Source organism: Typha angustifolia, chromosome 11 (genome assembly GCF_048772165.1).
Source record: "Typha angustifolia cultivar Huaian chromosome 11, ASM4877216v1, whole genome shotgun sequence".
Classification (NCBI taxonomy): domain Eukaryota; kingdom Viridiplantae; phylum Streptophyta; class Magnoliopsida; order Poales; family Typhaceae; genus Typha; species Typha angustifolia.
In genome coordinates this window covers 4,476,326-4,498,517 of record NC_133249.1, presented here as the reverse complement: position 1 = coordinate 4,498,517, position 22,192 = coordinate 4,476,326, and the positions used below count along the sequence as shown (strand labels likewise).

Genomic DNA, 22,192 nt, shown 5'->3' with positions numbered 1-22,192 from the left:
ATTCTAAGATAATGTGCAAACATAATAACTGAAAGAGCATTTAGACATAGACAAAGGAGACAAGCAATTATAACTGAGCAGAGAAACATACCAAAGAGGCACCAAATGACACAAACAAATAGTAGTTTATCTTTATTAGAAGGATGGATTTGAATACAGCAAGTGAACAAAAAATTGAGAGCTCCAGACCACACACACTGGGAAAATCCCTTCTTCTCGATGATGTGCTTTACATGACAGTAGGAACTTTCCTCCAGATGATTCCTTAAGATGGCCTTAAAGTCAGGACTGGGACAATACAGAAGCCAAGGCAGACTCCCTAAAAAGAATGTGCAATCTGAACCCAATAAATGCTAAAAGTCAAGATAGTAAACCCCAATGGAGAATTCAAATAAATTGCTCTTAGGTCAAAGGAACATATCAATGGCAACACGCCAGGTCTGCACATATGAAACACTTAATCAACTATTCTCTGCCTGTTCCTGGTTGTGGGGCAGCAGCACATAACAAATTATGCAGCAGCTAATTATGCAACATACTCATTCTCGAGTACCGGTTGTGTACGTGCCCCTGATGCCACAGGTGCTTGAGTGTTTCCGACTCGCGTCATGTGTAATGTCTCTCCAATTGCAGCACGATGTTCCATTTCTGTGACCTTCCTATCATGTGTATATCGACCAACCCAGGCCCCTAGCAGAACCAAGAGAACTAAAGCAACAAATCCTCCAACAATGCCTCCAGTAATCTTCCACACCTTAGAACTGCTCTTATGGTGATTTTGCTGCGGACCTGGACCAGGGAATACACCCGGTGCCGAAGAAGGAGCAAACCCAGTGGAATTAACCACAATTGAGAAGTGGCCCCGTCGGTATGTCGAACAAACGTTGCTGGAGACCAAGTCTCTGAATTGTGGCACACCATCTAAATCAAACCACACACATCTGGCTACCAGCCCACTGGGCACTGGGCTTGCATTTGTGAAGTTGATCGTTATTGGCAAGTCCGAGGACACAAAATTCAATTCAGGCAAGTTGGTAGCTGACAAGTTTTCTGCATCATATGCGAGGAGGCCAAGTACAGGAGCTAGGTAAGTAAAACCAGGAAGAGGATAGTATAAAGAAGACCAATTACCCAGACTATGGTAAACAAATGCAAGCCTTTCAACATAAGGCTGCACAAGGACACCAACAGGAATATCAAACTCTTTGTATCTCTGAAATCCTCTTAGTCTCAAACTCCCACTCCGCAGCCTTAGGGCAGCAATCTTGATGCCAGTGAGATTGGATGGTACTTCACCATCATAAGGGACTCCAGTGTGAGGATTAATAAAAGCACGGTAAGCATAGTCCTGAAGTTGTGCATCCAGTTTTCTTGCAGGTGTTGGAGAATCTTCAGGTGATTGCGCCTTACATCGGTGCGCCGACAAAATCACAATGAGAGCAATGAAGAAAACGAAATGGTGAATGGACTTCATGGATTCTAAAGGTTCTCCAAAAGAGTGTATTTAGATCCAGTGCAGAAACCCAGATCCCTTTTAGGCTTTAAAAGCAAAGGGATCTGGGCATGACAAGAAAAGGAGAACCTGAGAAGCTCCAGATCGACAGATCCAATTACTATAACATGCAGCTGGCCCTGTTCATTACTTTTTGATACTAAGACGAGGCAATGCGCACAATCAAATATTTTATGATCTTACAGAAAGATATCAACTTTCCACCTTCGATCTCTAACCTTGATAAATTGAACTGATATCATCATAAGTCACAGCAGAGATGAAGCCAAAAGACCAATCTTTCTCCAATGTACCTGCATCAAGCTCAGTCGAAACCCTAAAGAGCCCGAGACTTGATTCAGGACTCAGCAATGCATTTGCACTAGAGCTTAAACTCCCAAATCCTTCCAAAAATGAAAAGAATAAAACTTTTTCTCAAGAAAACCCCCAACAACCTCCAGAATCCACCAATGCCGGCAGACCAAAAGCTTAGAATTACCACCAATCCCACGAATATAAAAGAAGATATCCTTCCAGAACAAACCCGAATCGCGACAATGTCGGAGAAATCCTAGCGATCCTCGAGGCCTCGAACAATATCACCGCAGATCTTACGGGGAAGAGAGAGCGAAGAGGTCGAATCAAAACGATTTCTTATCGAATAAACCGATAAGATTCGGTAGATCGCGTCAGAGATCAGAGAGAGAGAGATCGATTTAGGAGTCCACACAAATGGAAACTATTCACAGGCGAGAGAGAGAGAGAGAGTGAGTGAGTGAGAGAGTGAGTGAAATAAATCACGAGAAGGTTTGTCGAATAAAACACTGATTCATAAGCCCCACTGGAGAGTCGTAAAATCCCCAAATTGCCCCTAATTTTTCGCCGGACGTGGTCTAAGGCGTCACCTTGACGCCTTAACGCCGTTAGTGCTCACTTTATCTTTTTCTTTGGGTCCTCTTTTCGCAACGTCTGGATTCCTTCGAGACCCTTTTTACCGGACTCTCTTTGGAAACCTTTTTAGATTCCAGGGGGCTTTTTGTAAAGTTTGAGGTTACTAGTTTACTCTCGGTCGGGCGAGATCAAGCCGTCTGATCTCAATCGTACGGTTGATGAAGTAATCAAAATAAAGTTTAGATACACATGAAACAGTGCAGATTTTGCCTTTTGTCACGCACACACAAAAATAAATAAATTAGAGTTTAGATAAACATAACACTGAGCAGAAGCATCATCTGAACTTTTATCATAATTATCGTGAAAATAATTTAAAATAAAAAAAGGGTAATTAAGGTCTATTACTAGAAGACTATTAGAGAAGAGTAACGCTTTGAAATCGTAGACATACGGATTTTATAGTTCCCAATCTTTGTTGCAAGGTACCTAAGTATTTGGATTATTATTAATTTATGATTGTATATGTATATGATAGAATTATATTCATTGTTCATCAAAATTTGAGATGCTCCTAGCCTGGAAAATCCTTGATTTAGATGCTCGTGGTTGTTAAGATCAGCATCATAAACTGTTTCTTGATTTTGTTTTCTTTTTTTCTAATACAATTTAACACGATCTAAGTTGACCGGTTCTCGGATTTGCATTGGATTCAAGTATATTCTTGGGTAAATCTTTCTTTTTGTCTTGAACCTAAAGACACAGAGGTATTAATCATGGTTTGGTTTTCTCTACTTGTGCTCATGCAAACTGACTACTATTACGTGGTATATATAAGATTTTTAGTTGGCTTTATTATGTCAGAATCGATCTATTGTTCTTAATATTTTGTGTCCTATCTATCTCCGTTTAATCCTGAAATCGTCTGAAATATGCAGTCTCGAAGAGTCATATAATAACGTTGTCATGAGCTCAGAGGCGAAGGCATCACCATCATCATCATCATCATCATCATCATCATCATCATCATCATCATCATCATCTCTTGTTCCAATATCTGAACCTCAAATGGACACTAAAGACGACAACAATGGAACTGAACTGCTATGCCTGTCATGGGGTCAGAACTACGAGTCCTTTACCGTCGGCACGAACATCGGTTTCCGGAGTTACCGCTGCGATCCCTTTGCGGAGATATATCGTTGTGATTTCAAAGACAGTGGCTTTGCAGTTGTCGAGATGCTGCGACGCCAGGGTACCTACGTTCTTGTCGGTGTCGCTGCCGGTCCGCTGTTCGCGCGAAACAAAGTGATGATCTGGAACGCAGTGGAGGGCCACTGCACCTGTGAGCTCGTGCTCCAGCATGAAGTAATGGCGGTGAAGATGGTGGACGATCAACACCTCGTCGTGGTTCATGAACGCACGGTATGTGTGTACAAAATTGGAGCGCAGAAGCCTCTTCGCCAAATCGAGACCTTCAGTAATCCCAAGGGACTTTGCAGCGTCTCGTCTCGTCCCAACATCTCCACTATGGCTTGCCTCGGCCTGCATAGGGGACGAGTTCGGGTTGAGCACCTTAATCGGAAGGAGACCAAGTACATAGGAGCACACGATTCTGACATTGCTTGCCTTAGTTTGAGCTCGGATGGGCTTCTCGTTGCGACTGCAAGCACCAAGGGTACGTTGATAAGGATTTTTAACACCGAGGATGGAACCAGCCTGCGAGAGGTAAGCAGTCTGAGATCTCGTGTTATTCCTATTCTACTTTCTCCTATGTTTTTTGCAAGATTTTTGTTGGTTTGAGAGATCTTCTTCCATACCGAGGTTTTGAGTATGGAATGCAAATCTAGCAGCCGATGGACGGAAGAATTAATATCAAGGAGAGTTTGTGCAAATTATCGCCTAAACTGAGAGAGATGGAACTCATTTAAATTAAACTCTCTATTCATTTTGAATCAATATTCAAAAACAAAAAAGGGACAAGTATTTTTGGGTGACTTTCTAGTCCTTGAAACCGGTTATATTGTCACTAAGATTAACAGCAGGAATTAGAATGCATTACTGAAGTACTTGCCATAGTTTTATATTTGATGCTAAAAGAATTAGCAACAATAGTTTGAATACATTAGAGCTTGCTCTTCCAGAGTTCTACTCTTCTGGTGTTCCTCTTGCTGTTGTTTTCATGTATTCCTTCTCTAATTCTAACAATGGAGAAAACTACAGTTGCGTAGGGGAGCAGATAGAGCTGAAATATACAGCATTACCTTTTCTCCGACTGCAAAGTGGCTGGCAGTTTCTAGTGACAAAGGCACAGTTCACATATTTAGCCTTAATATTCAAGAAGTCAGCGATGAAATTTCTTCGGCATCTGTCGGTGCCCATAAAATCTGTTCGAACGTCAGCTCATCACTGTCTTTTATGAAAGGTCAGAATTGATACTGATTCATAATACCTGCATTTGTTGTCTGTCACTGGTGGTAGAGAATATGGAACTCTTACATTTACTTATTTGAATTGATTCATTAAGTGATACTGTGGATGTTTCCTACTTGATTTCACACTTCTGATGATCACAAACAAAAGTGCAGATCTCTTGTGACATTTTCCTTGAATTATTCAAGTTATGAACTGCATAGATAATAGATAGTATAAACGAGGATGATTGATCATCTTTCATGCAAGTTGTTAAATTTTCCAGGGATGCTGCCAAAGTACTTCAGTTCTGAGTGGTCATTCTCTCAATTCCACTTACCACAACTGAAGCAATGCATTGCTGCATTTGGATCATCTAACACTCTAGTAATTGTCAGCATGGATGGCAGGTAAAAAAATTCCTCTCCCACTCTTTCAGACATAAGAAGACACTGTCATCATACATTGTTTTTGAGGCAAAAACTAGAAAATACTGACTCAATTTTCAAATAGTAAAAACATGGAGTATGGAATATAAAAACCATTACAAACTTAATTGTTTGAAATGGATTGAGCCTTCTATTCTGTACTGCAATATTTACTGAGAGATCAAATACCATAATAATAATAATTTTTTCTTTGGTGTGCAGCTTTCGCAGGTGCAGCTTTGATCCAGTAAATGGAGGGAAGATGGCAGAGGAAGAATGTTTCTCCTTAAATGAAGTCGATATCAAGCTACTACTGCCACCTGATGATGTCTTCTGTGGATATTAGTCGAAACTCTGTTTCTAGAATTGCTACTTGAGAGGGTGCATAAAATTTCCAGTTCTGTTTGAGAACTTCATATAGCATTTGAATCTGGTCCATCTTTAGATGCTTTAGGGGTTTCAGAATTTTCCTTCATATGAATATGTATTGTTAGTAATTTTGTAATTGTATATTCTAATATGCAGGCCATCATCACAAGGGCGTTTGGTCTAGTGGTATGATTCTTGCTTTGGGTGCAAGAGGTCGCGAGTTCGATTCTCGCAACGCCCCTTTTGTAGTCATTCATCTTATTAATTCTTTTTTATTTCTTCATCTCTATTTATTCTACTAAATAAAGTTATACATAATCTTTTGAAATAATATAGTGATATCCAAAGATTAAGGTTTTTTAAATAAAAAAGCCTATAGCGGAAAATACATTGAGAACTCTCAACTCCACTGCCATAAGAAGAAATAAGAATCAAACCCAGGAGAAACCCTCAAATGAGTAAGAGAGGAAATTCTTTTTTAACTCTAGCAGAATTCTTCTCTATTAGCAAGAGTTCTTTTTTAACTCTAGCAGAACACCCATTTTGATCTCCTTTTTTAGGTAATAAAATTTACCCATGTAATAAAAAAAAATAAAGAAAAAAAGAGTTACTCATGAAATCAAATGCTCCATTATATAAAATTACGATTAAATTGCTAGAATGCTCCAAGCTGAGACAAATTATAATTCCACCCATAAAGGCATTCTTATTCATCTATTTATCAGGCTTAGTGAGTGGTAGTTAAGGATTTAAAAATGTAATTAATTAACTCTCAATATTAGATGTAGTAATGGGCTTGCCCAGATTAATTAAGCCCAAGAACGAATCATCCACGTGTCATAATGTGGGCCCATCTTATCTCCTCTCCCATACCACAGTTCATCTACCCTTCTCCCCCGAAACAACACCACACGAAGCAAATCCTTCAAGACGATCTCAGAGCTCAAAAAAAATATTAGCAGAGGCGATGTCGTCCTCCGCCATCGCGCTGCGGTCAGCCTCACCGCTGCCCTCGTCATGCGGCGGAAGTAGGCGGCGGAGAAGGGCGGGGGCGGGGGCGGTGAGGTGCGGGTTGGTGGACCTGATAGGCGGCGACCTGATCCGGCCGGACATGGGGCGGTGGCTGGAGGACGTGGAGAAGCACAAGGCGCTGGCCGTGTACTCTCCGCACGAGGGCGGGTACGAGGGGAGGTACCTCACCCGCCTCCGCTACCAAGGTTACCGCTTCCTTGATCTCACCGCCCGGGGCCTCGGCGACCCCGAGTCCACCCTTACCAAGATACACCCCGTTTGCCCCGTCCGTACTCTCTCTCTCTCTCTCTCTCTCTCTCTCTCTAGATATATATATATATATATATTTGATACGTTTAATCGGATTGTTTCGACCCAAAAGCTTAAGGACTTGTTTGCTTTGAGATAATACTACTTGTGGCTCACCATATGGCAGGAAAACAAGAACAGTCTAACCAGGTTTTGAAACCATGTCCCCAGAAAAAACTAGCTCTAATATCCGTTTGATAATTATTTAACCTATAAAATTAAAGTAGTTAGATAGCATTATAACGATGTAATATTATATCCTAAATATTTTTTTTTAGAGAATTAGATATATTTTTAAAACTACTTGAAAGAATTGGTTCTAAATTGCTAGAGATACTTTGTTCTTCTTAACAGCGTTTTATTTACTTATATGATACTATTATTCGAGAACAGATCTGCACTTATTCTTCCGAATAGTTTTGGAAACTCATCTATTCATCTAATATGTTTTGGAAAGCTTTACCTAATTATCCAATAAAAAATTAAAGTCTCCTTAACCATTGAATGTGTTGTGCAATTTATCTAAGGTTTTACATGAACTATGTAAACCACCTCTCTCTGTCTTTCTTCCATTGTCACTATTATGATTGCTGACTTGAACCATTGAAGAGTGCAGCCTCACCTTGGAAGACAACCCATAGCAAGGTGGTATTTTCCTCCTGAGGTGGATTACAGGCTCTCCTTATTGCCTCCAGATGCCAAAGGTCTTGTTCTTTGGATCATTGAAGCCAAGGTAATATATATTACTTACCTCTATAATCTAGAGAAACTTTATAATTTAACTATATTTAATTTTGTTAATTTATAATAATGGACTTCGGTGTGTATTACATATATAAATTATGTACACCGTAACAAAATAGGTATGAACTATAGAAAATATATGCCTCTTAGAACTAGCTATAACTTGTTAGACCTCAAGCTATTGCATCTTCCTCACACTTCACTATTTCTTGGTTGTTCTCCTTAGGTCCTCTCTAAGGCTGAGTTGCAATTCCTAGCCTTGCTCCCGAGCCTTCGCCCTAAAGTTAAAGTCATTGCGGAGTGTGGAAATTGGTAAGAAAATCTTAATTTTTTATAAAAAAAAATTTGATAAATACTTCTTCTCTCTTTCAATAATTTGATAATATTTTTCCATGCAGGAGGAAATTTGTTTGGAAGCCGCTTAAAGAAATTGCAGGTCTTTCTTCGAGCGAATAAGCATAATAATGCGAGAAGATGACTAAATTATCGGCGAAAATATCCGGTCTCTTGTTTCATTTTGTATCCATTTTCCATTCTTATGCTTCACATAGTCTCAAAGAATTACATGATGTACATTTGTAATTTTAACTTGATGATCAAGTGCTAAATTTGTTTGTGTACATTTGCTTGAGAACACAAATCTGCATATTTTATAGGAGGAAAATATGTGAGAATTTTGATCTTTTGTCAAGCTATGGACTATAAATGAAAAAAATTTGAGGTGTGAATTCGCAAATGTGACAAAAGAAACGTAAAACGTTTTTCATAATAAGAATAAATATAGGTAGTGAGTTGCAAAAAATATTGGCCATTGGCATGCCAGATGCAATACTAGCCGTCGGATGGGTATCATTCCTTATGTTTTAAGTTTACAAGAGCTCTCGCCCTACGGAGGACGCGGCGCCTTATTCTCCCGCCATTATTCTAAACCGTCTCTCTCTCTCTCTCTCTCTCTCTCTCTCTCTCTCTCTCTCTCTCTCTCTCTAGATCCCTCAGGTATGATCCTCTTCCTCCTAATGGTTTTTAATGCGGTATGATCTCTGTGCAATGGTTTATTATTGTTGGGACCGTTCTGGATGCTGAGGAATCGAAGAATTAGGGCTAGGGTAGACCAATTGTCGCTTGAAATAGATGACTTTTATGTTGTTTTTCTTGCCAAAAAAAAAAAAAAAAACCAATCTTGCTGCGCTGATCTCATGTCTGTCGAGGATTTCTAGAATTCTTGGTTAAATGCTCGCCAGGGTAGCTTAAATAGGTTAGATTTCAGGAGAAAGGGTTAGAGTTTTAAGTTTAACTCCATCATTTTGATGTATGGAGATCGAATCAGGGGTTTGGCTTAGTTGAGGATTAGAGGCACAGGTATAATCTATTGGTCTGAAATGGATCGATTGAGGAATTTTGTGAACTAACTACAGATCAAGCTAGGGTTTCTATTTCTTGTTTATGAGATACCTCTCTGATTGATCAAAAAGTATTTTCTAGTTAAGTTAGGAAATTTGATTAGCTGGTTCTTGTTTTAGTGTGCTTGAGGACTAGGAAATTAACCTTGTGGACTGTTTGGGCTTTGTCTGGATTTGGTATTTTGGTACTTGTCCCAAGTGTGGCAATGGGGTTCTGAAAAGTTGCATAACTGCAGGCATGGAAACCAAATGTGGGATGGTTATAATAGACAGTTTGGCAGACTCTATTCCTGCCAAAACTTCCTGCTTGGAGAAAATTGAAGTTGAAGAAGCTCATGAGAATGGTGTTTTGGAGGGGACTGAAGTTAAGGTGGAGAAAGTTGAGACTGGGATAAACTTTGTTTCTTCCAAAACTCACTGCTTGAAGAATGCCAGCGACGTAGAAGAGCTAGATAGTACGATCTGCAAACATGACTGCGGCATAGATATTGCTCCTACAACACCAAGTTCTGATAGAGAGATGCTGGTATTTCTATCGGCCTCCGAAATTTGTGGGGAAGATTTAGAATCAGGCTGTCAGACTCCAAGAGACAGCATCTTTGATCCCTTTGCTCCTGGCCCAGAAGAATTGCTTTTTGCACCTAAGAAGATGGTGAAGATAAGAGATGGTCTTTTTAGCCGGCAGTTAAATTTCGACCTTCGTGGTGAGTCCATTAAACATATTGAAAGCAATGTTTCTGAGGATAGTAGAATTTGTTTGCAAGTCATTTATGACCTAACACTTCTGTTTCAGATCCAGGAGATTTCTGCTTCCAAGTTGCTAGTTGAGCCTAGTTCATCTTAACTCATCAAGACACTCAATTTGCTACCTTTGCTAAGTGGTATTGCAGAGACATATCCAGTTGCTCCTGTGAGACCCAACTTTCCAAATTGAGAAACTCAGTAGTCAGGGTACTGTTCAAAAGCTTAAGACTAGTTGTAGAAGTGCAAAAGAGATACTTACAAGTTCATGTATAACTGTAGTTAAAAGGAAGAAAAAAGAAAAGATAACTCTTTTTTGAGTGCCACCCAGTGTCAGCTGACCAACCGTGTCTGTTAAAATTGTGTCGTATTCTTAACTTTTGCTTCAGTGATGTGGTTCTGTACTAAGAGGCTTCCTGTGCTTAAGAGTATTGTCTACATTACCTTAATTTTTAAAGGCGTTTGAGAGAGCTGCCATACATATTTGGACTTCAATGGCAATTCTTGACTACTTTTGTGATTGCTATACATATAACAGGTAGTTCAAGTTATACGTGTCTCTTGCTATCAAGTTGAAACAGCCAATTGTGAACAGCTTTCCTTGTATCAAGGTGTAACTTTTCTATCAGCTAGTTTGTGATTATATTTTGATAAGAAGTTGCAATTTATTCCTCCAGTCATTTTCTTTACGGGGCATCTATCCCAAAAGAAAATTTTATCCCAAAGGCTATGCAAATCGCTGCCAGTCTCTCGCTGTTGAACCTGAATGCCCAGCTAAGAGAATTTGCATGTTAAGTCACACCTGAAAATATGCTAATTGCTACGACTCAATTAAGCAAACAATTTCCAATAAAAAGCTGAATATTCTCTGCAATACATAGCTTCTCCACCGCACAAAAAGATTAAACTTTGGGAGACATCCTAACATAAAATTATAAGAGAACTCAAGTCATAGCTAGCAAATCAAAATCGTTTTGTGGCTGATTGGGAACTTGAGCAAATGTTTTCTCAAAAAGCATTGAGAGATCCCTCTATAATTATTTTGGGCGAAATATTATTGGCTCCAGAATTACAGCACTATGGTTACTACTGAAATCTCATTGGCCATCATGTTCAGTTGTCAACCACTTCAATGAGGGTCGTCTCGTAGTCGCTGGGAGCCTCAAAACCATGGAGATTCATGACAGTTGCGGCAACATTGGCAAGACCACCATCGGGCACATCATTGCGGAATCTGACTCCTGGAGCAAGACCAGGGCCTCCTATGGCAATTGGAACCTGCCAAATTTCATGTGATGATTTGAGAACTTCCATAAGAAAGGCAATGTGTAGAGTTCTTATTACATGAATGCTACAAACAGTCAAGTAGATTCATATGGGGTTAATGAAGCTGAGGATCTTTTGCAGAATGCTTACCGGTTGAAGAGTATGGGAAGTGAGAACTTGTATCTTCCCACCTTTGTCAAGAAGGGGTTGGCCAGTTTTGTTCCTTTTCACCATATCCTCAGCATTTCCATGATCAGCGGTGACTACATAAATCCCACCAACTTGCTCTATGGCATCCAGAATCATCTGTAAAAGCAGCACATCTTTATATTGCAGTTTTCTTTTAAGAATATCTAAATAATAAAAGTACTTCGGGATCATCTAATATATCTGGCAGAATATCTTGCTTCCACATGGTATTACTATCAACAATGAAAATCAAGCTATTTCTGATATTCACTGGATCATTACAGAAGCACATAGTATCAAACTAGTAACATTCATAAAGAACAGGAACTAATGCTAATAAAAAAGAATGAAATCATCAGCTAAAGCAGAATATATATCAAAATTCTAGCCTTTGACCAAGCTTCCTTAGATAAACTACAGTAACTATATGGAGGATTAAAAAGCAAAAAAGCTCTCCTGGAAGATATTTGCGGAATGCTATTGGTGCATTCTTGCAAAGTGTCTCCATCTTTCAAATATTTAGGAAAATTTTAACTCAAATAAATTTATTTTCAGCAACAGGTCAGACGGAAACAAGGGGCATTCCCAGATCGGGTTGATAATTTAGAATTGTTTATATTTCTTCTTCACATATAAAACCTAATACAGAATAAAAGGGCTATTAGAAATGCTGATTGTCAAATGCGTACATCCTTCTCAAATGTGTGCTTATCTTCTTTGAAAGAAATAAATTGTTATAAATAACCAAAACAGTACAATAGCATAAATGTGCAGCAACATCAGCATGAAAATAAAAGGCCGGGTCTAGTCAATCTTGAAGGGCATTCTAAGAAAATATAAGAGTTCATATGGCGTGTTGGTCTTCAACAAACCAACTATGAAATTTTGAAAACACAGTAGCTTATGAATCAAAACCATAGTGAAAATCATCAATAATTGTTATCACCTTAATAGCTTTATCAGAATCTTTACAATAGGAAATATTAATGTTTGACAAAAACTAAATCGGTAGCACACAGATATGTAAATTAAAAACATAGTAAAACTGTCAAATTTGTTTCTTTTACCTTAACAGCTTCATCAGCAGCTTTACAAGCAACCACAGTAGCTTCTATATCCCCAGTATGTCCAACCATATCACCATTTGGTAGGTTGACACGGACCTGTTAGCATAGAGAATTTAACAATAGACCTACAAATGAATAATAAATTCCAGATGAAGTCTATATATTTCTGTACCTGGTCAAATTTGCCACTGAGGATAGCATCCCTTGTTCTTTCAGCAATTTCCAAGGCCTTCATCTTCGGTTGAACATTGAATGTAATTCCACTGTCGCTAGGAATTTCAACGTATTCTTCCATTGTTGCATCGAAGTACCCAGATCGGTTGCCATTCCAGAAAAATGTGACATGACCAAACTTGACAGTCTCACTGTTGAACAAACATGGAAAAGCTAAAGTGATAATGCTACTGATACATAGCAATAGTACAAGTAAAAACCTATTTACAGAGACGACATGTTAGACAATACCACCAGATGAATAATTATGTGAAACTATATATTACCATTTCAGTTAACAAATAACAGGTGTCAAGATAAGAATAGAAACATTAATATCACCTTACATCAGCTATGGAACACATCTAAAAAGTTATGATTGCATAAACTCAAGGATTTATAGCAATGTACACCTCCTAAACAACCTGGAGCACCAACCATCCTCGAAAACTAAATAGATCACCGGTCCTAAGGAAAAAAAGCAAAATAAGGAATCTAGGTAGGATATTGCAGCCCCACCCAAAACTTTTTATATATGTAAATACTAAATAATGACAACAACTATAAAGAAAATTACTTCCATAATAAAATCAACAAAATGAGAGAACTGAGATAGACCAAAAAGAACATATTAGCTCTGGCAGATTCCATATGCACTACAGTGGAATTAGAAACACCAATTTCTCATGCCAAACAAATTAAACACTGAATTTTCATTTTGGATATCACTTGCCTGCAAGCGAAAGTACGGACACCATTGTGCACCAAGTATTCACCGGATGTCCTTTCTATCTCTGGAGGAGAAACAAGATAGTGGGTTGGGAGCTTCAATTCACCATCGTACTGAAGCATTCCAGCATATCGAATCTTCGGAAAGCGAACACGATCAAACTTATCAAAATCTTCATATTCTAATGCTTTAGCAACCATGGTCATGCGATCTGCTCGGAAGTTGATTGTCACAACTGCATCACCATCCACTATTGGCCCAACAGCCTTTCCACTCTCATCAACTATAACAAATGGAGGCAAGTACTGATCACTTGCTTTGGGTTGCTCCCTGAGCTTTTTCACAGCTTCAATGGCATTTTGAAATTTGTAAGGTGCTTCACCAAGAACCTGAGCATCCCACCCACGTTTGACAACACCCCAATCATTCTGCATGATACACAGCATGAAATTACTTGGTTGGTAGTCAATATGAAACCGGTGAGAAATGCGTAAAGATGTGCCATTTAGTGTACACTACTACAACGCTTTTCTAAAACTACAGAAAAAGGTAACTTTGAAATATAATCATAGTGACAAAATAATGCACTACAGCAATAAAATAGAGAAATGACTAAAATCTAAATAAAACAGCTTCAATTTTAGATGTAGCCATAAAGCAGTCTTTTGCCACAATGATTGACAGTAAAGTCCTTAAGCATATAAGGATTCTAACCCATGAATAACATATGAACAATAAGATTTTAAGCATGCAAGAAGAACCAAAATATAGGAGATTCAGGTATCATGTTCTTGGACATAAAAGTGGAATCAGTTAACAGGAAAAGAAAAAGCATATTACTGTCTCCTTTTCATCAGAATTAATAAGAACCTTCTTGGACATAAAAGTATAACCACCTAGTAAAAAAAGAATTGGTATCTCCTGATTCTCCTCTTCAAGAATAAAGTAAGTACCATCCATTACTCCCTATTATATGTGTACACAAACAATAAATAAATAAATCAGTCGCCCAAAAGTGGATAAAGCTTGACCTCCCATGAACAGGTATCCGGGACTTTGTATCGAATTAGGATACTCAACAAAACAAAATTCATCTAGGGCATTTAAATATGGGAGGGTGTGAAGCACTTATCAATAAGACTTAAGCATTCGTTAGATCTCTATTATTAACCTAAACAGAAACCATAGAACTGAAAAAAAAAATTAGAATGCAGTACCTCATAGCGGTCCATCGTAACATACATCCGACCACCACCAGATGCAATTTGTGCATCAACACCTTTCTCTCGTAGCTTCAAGAGATCATTCTCTAGTGTTTCTACAAAGCCAACACTTGAGCCATCCAAAACATCACGGCCATCAGTTAGGATATGAACACGGATTCTTTTCGCACCATTCTCACTTGCGCCTTTCAGTAGCAACTAAAAAGGGAAAAAAAGAACATTAAATATTATAATAAATAAAATGGTACTAATCAAAAGATCTGCAACTGTCTCATGCATACCTGTAGTTGATCAAGTCGAGAGTGAACTCCTCCGTCACTCAATAACCCAATAAGATGCAAAGTACCTTGATCAAAACATTCTTTAATGTACTTAAAGCCCTCTCCTTCATATATTTTGCCAGAGGCAAGTGCGAGATCCACCAGCTTTGCACTATAATAGGAAAAAGAAGCCAACCCCGATTGACATAACATAAAACAATAATGCTAAAAATCTGTAAATTGGAAACATAGAGAATGGGTGGTCTGGCAGCAAAGTTGAGCAAGTGAACGATTTGGTTATCAACATATTACAAAAGGACAGACAGCTTAAACTAGCAATATAGCCCTGAAAAGAAATCTGTCATGAGGGAAGTAAAATACCCTTGAGCATAAATCCGTCCTGCACCCAAAGCATTGTGGCCTACTTCACTGTTACCCATGTCATCTTCTGTAGGAAGGCCAACAGCTTTTCCATGAGCCCTCACTAGCCTCCACTTCTCTGGGGCACCCTTCAAAATGAAGAAAGAGTCAACAGGATGCTTCAGGTGAAAATAATAAATCAGCAAAATCATTAGCATAGCCAACAAAGAAAAATGAATAAAAACATATCCATCCAAGCTCTTTCCCAACTCAATAAGAATGGCTGGAGAAACAACTCTATGTTGAAAATGCTAGTTGAAGAGTTGACAAATTCTATCACAGGATGTCCATCTGAGGGCAAACCTCAAAACAAAAGTGCCAAATTCTTAGCCAAAGCAAGATAAGAGTCTGAGGGGTTTGCAATGAAACTTATAGGTCAATTGGCGGAGGTAAAGTTATACACAGCATTGGTTGCAGCTTAGAACCATGCAACCTAAAGGCTCCCTCTAGACATGAAAACAGTCAAATTAAATTGAATAATGACGATTTAGAAGAAAAGGTAATAAGGAAATGAGAAAAAGGTGAGTAGACCCTAACTCATGAAGCCAAGTGACATATCAAATATACATTGTTACAAATAAATGCTTACTATGTCCCGTTTCTCATATCAACTGAGTATCAGATAAATAAAATCTACAATGGACCAGGTCAATGAACTACTACATTCAGATACAATGAACCTACAGCGTATAAAGAATGTCCAACAGTCAGCAAAATTATTACATCAATGAGTTTCTGCTTAAAGCTACTCCTTCATAAGTTCAACGCTGCCAAAGCTAGCACTAAACATAATACAAGTGTGTACAGGATTAAAGGTGCATAAATTACCTAGATTCAAAAGTCAGACAAGCCAATGCAATGTTCTCTACCACAGATCTAAAGAACCAAATCAGATTAAAGTTGTGCCAACTAAATATGCGCAATTAAATGGGAAAAAAAATAAGCCATCTTTGATTCAGATCGCCAAGTAAAAGGAGTTTTTTTCCCCGAGAACACTTATACCTGCTTAAGTGAATCCATTGTTGGAGTCTCAGCGACATGAATGCAATTGTACTCGTCGGGATTGGCTTCTCCCCATCCATCCAAAACCACGACTGCCACGGTCTTCCCCTTGGGAAGCTTCGGGTGATCCGCCAACTTCCACGAGAAATCGGAGCTACCCATCTCACCTAACTATCCTATAACACAATCAAAACAAAGATTTAACAATAGATCTCAAAAATTCAAACCACCCAATATGCCCAAATTAATCTAAAACCCCAACAAATAACATTTATAAAGTAATAGATTAGATCCAAACTAATAAAAAGCATTTATCACTACTATCAATAGCGAAGAACAATCAAAGCGATGCCAAAGAAAGAAGCATTAAAACTCTAAAAGGGATCGATTTGATGTCTCACGAGAATTAATCGCCTTTCTAGGTTTTCGTGACTGCGAACTTAGGGGATAATAAAGATCCTTCCTTGCAGAAGAAGGCGATGCGAGGCGGAGAAATCTCCGAAGCGAGCATTTAAGGTCATGCTCTAACTATTCTTACGCCCAACTTTTCTTCTAACAAGATTACAAGACCGAAGGAGAGAGAGAGGGAGAGAGATCTCCCGGTGTTATATAAATAAAAGTGGGAGTTGTTATATCAGATCACATATTAAAAAATTCAACGTGATTTAAAAAAAAAAAAAAGAATTCGACGTAATTGGACGGTGAGATGGTAGGTTTTCGCTTTATGGTAAGGCGTGAATCCCTCCACCAACGGCTGAGGTGGCGACATTAGTTAAGTTATTCCGCAACAGCGGTGTACGTGGCTGTCATCCATCGGTTGCAGGCTCACCAAAAGTCGATTTTCCATTGGTCGCAAACGACGTGACCCAAGTGTATCGACACGTTAGGAGCAACACCGTATTGGAAACCGACGCCGCGAGCACACAGAAATGTACCCCCTCCGCTGGGATTATGGATCTGTCATTGGTGGTCAAATTAGAGGGGCTCTTCTACCGAAGTCGCGCAAACATGGCGGCCTCGGTCACGTGATTGGGATATGCGGTGAGATATTCCATCATACGTCCTCCCTTCTCGATAAAGTTGAATTCGGTAGAGCCGTAGTCGACCCTCCGTTGTCGTTGACCTGACTTCTATAATCGTTCGAAGTCTTTTTCTTTTTTCTTCCAGATTCTTCCATTGGTGAGGTACTAAGGTTGGACATCTCAGTAACATTTCCAAAAAATATATAGATTTTTGACATTCTGTGAGCCGACATCTCAATCGTCACAATTCAGACACGGAGCAAACTAAATCTGAGTGGAAATGAATAAAAAAGTTAATTGGGCATCAGCTCCATCTCACTGGCCCATCAACTCCTTTCCTAAATTTTAGCCAAGTTGAGGTTTCTCCAAAAGAGAAGCGTAATAAGACAATCAAAACTTTCCTTCTATTTTTAACATATCAACAGCGTTTCATGCAACCACTGCTTTTTAATTCTTGGACGTGCTTAATTTATTTTTTCTCATCACCTCCTACTCCAGCCAACGTTGAACGCCGCCGTGGACATCCTCTGGTTGGCATTGTTGAGGTATTGCTGCGCGGCCTGCTGCCCCGGGCTGTCGATCATCGCGGAAATCCCATCGCCAGGCGACGCAGCCGCTGAGACGTACTGCTGCACCACCATCACCGACACCATCATTGCAAAGTCCGACGACGCCAAGAGATCCCCAACCGGCCCCAGCTCCGGGCACTCGGTCCACTCCGCCATCCCTGCCGTGAGTGCTGAGCCGGCGACCCCCTGCGACCTCCCTACTATGTAGAGGTCGTGGATGCACTCCATGCTCCGGATCGCCGCCACCGTCTCCTCGCTGTTTCGCACCGCCTTCTCGGTATACGTCACCGACCCGTTACCGGCGTTGCGCGCCCTGAAGTCGTTAACGTACTCGTCGTCGAGCAGTTGCTCGTGGGTGCTGTCGGTGACGATGGTGATGGCGCGGGAGTCTTTGGCGGCGGCGGCGGAGGTGGGGGAAGGGAAGTCGAGGTCGAGGAGGAAGAAGCGAACTACGGTGAGGGAGACGCCTGGGTGCTCGACCATGCGCCAGGCGTAAGCCAGGGCCTCACGGTCGTCGGGTCCGCCGAAGAAGAGGAGGGCGGCGTGGCGGGCCGCGGAGGTGGCGCTGGATCCGGAGGCGCTGAGGCCGCGGTCGACTAGGATGGCGACGGAGCAGGGAGCGGCTGCGAGGATGCGCTCGTTGAAGGCGCGGATGGCGGGGTTGGTGGCCTCCATGCCACCGTCGACGGTCTGGTGCTTGTGGAAGGGGAGGAGGATGAGGGTGGCGTGCTTGTCGGCGGCGATGGCGCAGACGTCCTCGTGCATGGTAGGGTAGGGGGAGACGGCGGTGAGGGTATGCACAGACACGCCGCCGGCATGCTGCTCATAGTTCTCGAAGGCGGAGAAGATGTGTCCGTTCTGTTGGCCGAGGCGATGACGGGGGCGGTGGTGGGTGGCCTTGGTGGAATTGTTAACGACGAGGATGTTAGAGGCGCGGCCGGTGAGCTCGACGAGGTGGAGGGCGTAGACGAAGATCGGGGAGCGCTTGGTGGGGTTGGAGAGGTCGATCAGGGAGATGAGGGAGGGGACGTTCCGGGCGTTGTGTACACAGGCGAGCACGCGGAGCTCGGCGTCCGGCTTCGAACGCTGCATGTTTCGGCGCTTGTATCCCATCAGACGCCTTGCCGGCCGGTGGACTGTGACCACCACCGGGGTCACCAGCGCCGTCATCCCTACCGACACTAGCACCATGATGGCAAACGATTCGTCGTCCAACACCTGACGATGCAATATTCTATCTATGAAGGATCACGTTGTAATTGTCAAAAAAAAAAAAGGAAATGTATAATATGCACCCTATATTGTACTCTTATTACCGTTAACATACTCTTGGATGGCAATTTCCGATTCGACCCGATAACCCTGCCTGGTCTAGATTTAATATAATCAAATTCTAATTTTAAGTAACTTGTCTAACCCGACCGAATTCAAATTTAATATGATCGAGTTTCTCATAAAAAAACTGATTAACTTGTCTTAACCCGATTATACTTTTTAATCTAATTTTAGTTTAATTTATTTATGGATTGGAGATTCAATATGATGTGATAATCTAATTATGACTTGAATAATATATTTATAACATAAATAAATGAATTTATTTACAATCTGAATAATTTATATACATAAAAAAATCGAAAATCTATTTATGACATTGTAATCTGTTTAACAACTTGTTCGTGTTCACTGCGGCTCAAACTAAATCTACGCTGATCGGAATGTGAAACGACACTATTGCCACCACTCCGTACGAGCGTATTCATTAAATTTGGTCGACTAGAATGTTAATATAACAATAAGAGAAATATATAGGGTGTAAATTATAAAATTCTCTTAGGTAAAAGGAGATTAATTACGAACCTCTTTATCTCTTCCGATGTTGAGCACTATCATCTCCACGAGCCCCCTCGTATTCATCAGAAACCCAAGCGCAAACCCCTCTCGAAACGGCAACGAGTAGAACGCCGCTATAAGGATGGTGCCCGCGATCTTCCCCAGGCCTGCGAGCACGAAAACGAGGACGAGCAGCCACGCCGTGACGGGGTCGGTGATCCTCGTCACGTCCGTCCTTAGCCCGCTGATCGCGAAGAACAACGGCAGTAGCAGCCCCGTCACGAAATCCTCTAACTTCTCTATTAGCAACACCCCAAGCGGCCCGTTCGGTATCACGAGCCCGTAGACGAACGCACCGAACACCGAGTGGATTCCGATGGCGTCCGTCGCTATCCCGGCGAGCATGACGCCAGTGAGGATGAGGCAGATGTGGAAATCGTTCACCCCCTCCCCGTCCTGCATCCTCTCCGCCAGCCACCGTGCCGCCGGCCGCACGGCGTAGAAGCAGATCATCACGAAGACCCCGCCGGAGAGAAGGACCCAGAGGGACGGGAGCATGGAGCCGTTCGTCTCGGCGATGGCGATGGAGAGGGCGAGGAGGACCCACGCGCACATGTCGTTGACGATGGCGGCCGACATAGCGAGGCGGCCAAGGTCGGAATTGAGGAGCTTCGTCTCCGCGAGGATGCGGGCGAGGACGGGGAAGGCGGTGATGGAGAGCGCGACGCCGAGGAAGAGGAGGAAGGCAAGATGGTGGACGTTGGAGGAGACGTGGTGGCGGAAGACGAAGGAGGTAGCGGTGCCGATGGCGAAGGGGAGGGCCATGCCGGCCGCCGCGATCATCATAGCCTTCTTGCCTGTCCGCCGGATCACCGCCACGTCCATCTCCACTCCGACGAGGAACAGGAAGTAGAGCAGGCCAAGGTGCGCCGTCGTCTCCAAGGTCAGCAAGCTCTTCCCGGGGAACATCACATCCCCCCACGTCCTTATCCTACCCAGTACCGACGGCCCCAGCACCACCCCAGACTGTACATTAAAAAAATAAAGCTCGCTCTCATATCATGTCATCACATATTATTACACGCTATGTTGTGGCAATCGACTTACGAAGATCTCAGCTACGACACGAGGCTGCCGGAGAGGCTTGAGGAGGAAGACGAGGATGCGGGTGGTGCCCACCACCACCACGATTTGGAGGATGAAGAGTGGGAGGGAGAAATCCAACAGGTTGTCACCTTCCCAAATGCCTTCGGTGGTGACCATCGTCGGAGAGTAGCAGATGACGGTGCCGCTGCCGCCGATGTGGCTGGTGGTGACATTGCTGCCGAGGGAACCATCGTCGCTCATGGCAGTGGCGGTTGGGGATAGATCACGAGTCCGAGGTAGTTTGGAGGCAGGGAGAAGGTCAAGAGGAAGGAGAAGAGGAACGAGAGAAGCTAAAGGGGTAGAGGAAATGGTCAAAGATCATGTATCTCTTTGACTTTAACCAAGTTTTGGCTGGTCGTCCGAGCTCATCGGATATAACTAATGATAAATTTCCAAGAGCTAGACCAACATCATGCATTGTTCCTTCTTCATATACTTTTCCTTTTCTTTTCTAGAAATTTAACTCTTTTCCACTGGTTGAATAGAAAGATGGTATGATTTTAAACACCTATTTGTTTTAAATAAAAGCAATCTTTTATTTTCTAAAGACATTAAAAGACATTACTAGCCACTCTACCAAACATTTATAACATCGATATTTTAACTAGTTGGTCGACCAAATTATTACCCACATCATAATTATTTGAATTGTTTGCATGAAAAACTAAAGTAATTTAAAAAAAAAATAGGATCACCACTGAATTTCTATTTTAAAAGTAACTAAATCTATTTTTCTTTGGAGAGAAGTGAGGTCACACTTAAATCTATACATTTAGTCCTAATTATTAATTATTTAAGTACTATCTCATTTGCAAAGCAACCAAATCTAATTATACATCACTACATTAAATATAATAGATCCATAAAACATAAAGCATGCCATAAAACATAAATGAAGAAGTTTCCATAGAAATAAATAATAGTTCAGGTCTTTAGGTGTAATAATTTATATAGAATAAGAAATTATTAAAAAACATGTCTCTTTTATTTTTATTAATATTTATATATTATTATATGAATATTTATTATTCAACACTTTCTAATTTACTTTGAATACTTTAAAAATAACTCTCTCCAGAAAACTTAAAGAAAAAGAAAAAAAAGTAAGGAAACATTACAGAATTCCTAAAACACCCTCCCCTTACTACTCCTCAGACTACCTTTAATCCAACCAACTAACTCTACTAGAGTTGGTAGTTATTTTTTTCATAACTAAAGAGGTGATGGAAATAATATATTGTCAAGAAATTTATTTGGTAGTTGGTAATTTGGTGGCTCAGTATGATTCGGTTAATGGCTCAGTAGTTCGATTAGCTTAGAGGAACAGTTTGACAATGCAATGATTTAGAACAGGTCTCGATGGCGTTTGCTTCGGAGCAATTGTTCGATGACACATATGACTAAAGCCTAAACTAGATAGCTAAAAGCTTTGTGTGGCTTAAGTAACTCTGTATT

The 22,192-nt window shown here is 40.9% G+C and overlaps 6 protein-coding genes and 1 non-coding gene across 8 annotated transcripts; 4 read left to right on the top strand and 3 right to left on the bottom strand.

Annotated features, from left to right (window-relative positions):
* Positions 1-121: 121 nt before the first annotated feature.
* On the bottom strand, positions 122-2,264 carry LOC140770736 (uncharacterized). Its single transcript, XM_073111996.1, has one exon. It carries the CDS (start codon positions 1,472-1,474, stop codon positions 527-529), a length of 948 nt encoding a protein of 315 aa, XP_072968097.1. The 5' UTR covers positions 1,475-2,264; the 3' UTR covers positions 122-526.
* Positions 2,265-3,451: 1,187 nt separating this feature from the next.
* Positions 3,452-5,569, top strand: LOC140769844 (autophagy-related protein 18d-like). The gene is made up of 4 exons (XM_073110727.1): positions 3,452-4,111; positions 4,607-4,808; positions 5,082-5,205; positions 5,446-5,569. Exons 1-4 carry the CDS (start codon positions 3,452-3,454, stop codon positions 5,567-5,569), a joined length of 1,110 nt encoding a protein of 369 aa, XP_072966828.1.
* A 192-nt stretch (positions 5,570-5,761) lies between these two features.
* Positions 5,762-5,833, top strand: TRNAP-UGG (transfer RNA proline (anticodon UGG)). The gene has a single exon. It is a non-coding gene; the product is annotated as a tRNA-Pro (tRNA).
* A 660-nt stretch (positions 5,834-6,493) lies between these two features.
* LOC140769509 (NAD(P)H-quinone oxidoreductase subunit N, chloroplastic) lies at positions 6,494-8,276 on the top strand. Its single transcript, XM_073110218.1, has 4 exons — positions 6,494-6,889; positions 7,529-7,645; positions 7,883-7,968; positions 8,055-8,276. Exons 1-4 carry the CDS (start codon positions 6,560-6,562, stop codon positions 8,110-8,112), a joined length of 591 nt encoding a protein of 196 aa, XP_072966319.1. The 5' UTR covers positions 6,494-6,559; the 3' UTR covers positions 8,113-8,276.
* Positions 8,277-8,679: 403 nt separating this feature from the next.
* On the top strand, positions 8,680-10,309 carry LOC140769511 (uncharacterized). Its single transcript, XM_073110219.1, has 2 exons — positions 8,680-9,760; positions 9,850-10,309. The coding sequence occupies exons 1-2, from the start codon at positions 9,295-9,297 to the stop codon at positions 9,882-9,884; spliced, it is 501 nt and encodes a 166-aa protein (XP_072966320.1). The 5' UTR covers positions 8,680-9,294; the 3' UTR covers positions 9,885-10,309.
* A 319-nt stretch (positions 10,310-10,628) lies between these two features.
* On the bottom strand, positions 10,629-16,724 carry LOC140770158 (2,3-bisphosphoglycerate-independent phosphoglycerate mutase). Of its 2 annotated transcripts, none has more exons than XM_073111189.1 (10): positions 16,569-16,724; positions 16,168-16,343; positions 15,127-15,254; positions 14,767-14,917; positions 14,480-14,683; positions 13,262-13,690; positions 12,492-12,680; positions 12,320-12,415; positions 11,214-11,369; positions 10,629-11,075 (listed from the first exon to the last, which is right to left on the bottom strand). In XM_073111189.1, the coding sequence occupies exons 2-10, from the start codon at positions 16,327-16,329 to the stop codon at positions 10,911-10,913; spliced, it is 1,680 nt and encodes a 559-aa protein (XP_072967290.1). In that variant the 5' UTR covers positions 16,330-16,343; positions 16,569-16,724; the 3' UTR covers positions 10,629-10,910. The 2 variants fall into 2 exon arrangements, with proteins under 2 accessions (XP_072967290.1, XP_072967291.1); XM_073111190.1 differs by having other exon boundaries at positions 16,168-16,338; positions 16,569-16,670.
* An 879-nt stretch (positions 16,725-17,603) lies between these two features.
* Positions 17,604-20,938, bottom strand: LOC140769835 (cation/H(+) antiporter 15-like). The gene is made up of 3 exons (XM_073110719.1): positions 20,699-20,938; positions 19,619-20,617; positions 17,604-18,976 (listed from the first exon to the last, which is right to left on the bottom strand). The coding sequence occupies exons 1-3, from the start codon at positions 20,936-20,938 to the stop codon at positions 17,672-17,674; spliced, it is 2,544 nt and encodes an 847-aa protein (XP_072966820.1). The 3' UTR covers positions 17,604-17,671.
* Between the last annotated feature and the right edge of the window lie 1,254 nt (positions 20,939-22,192).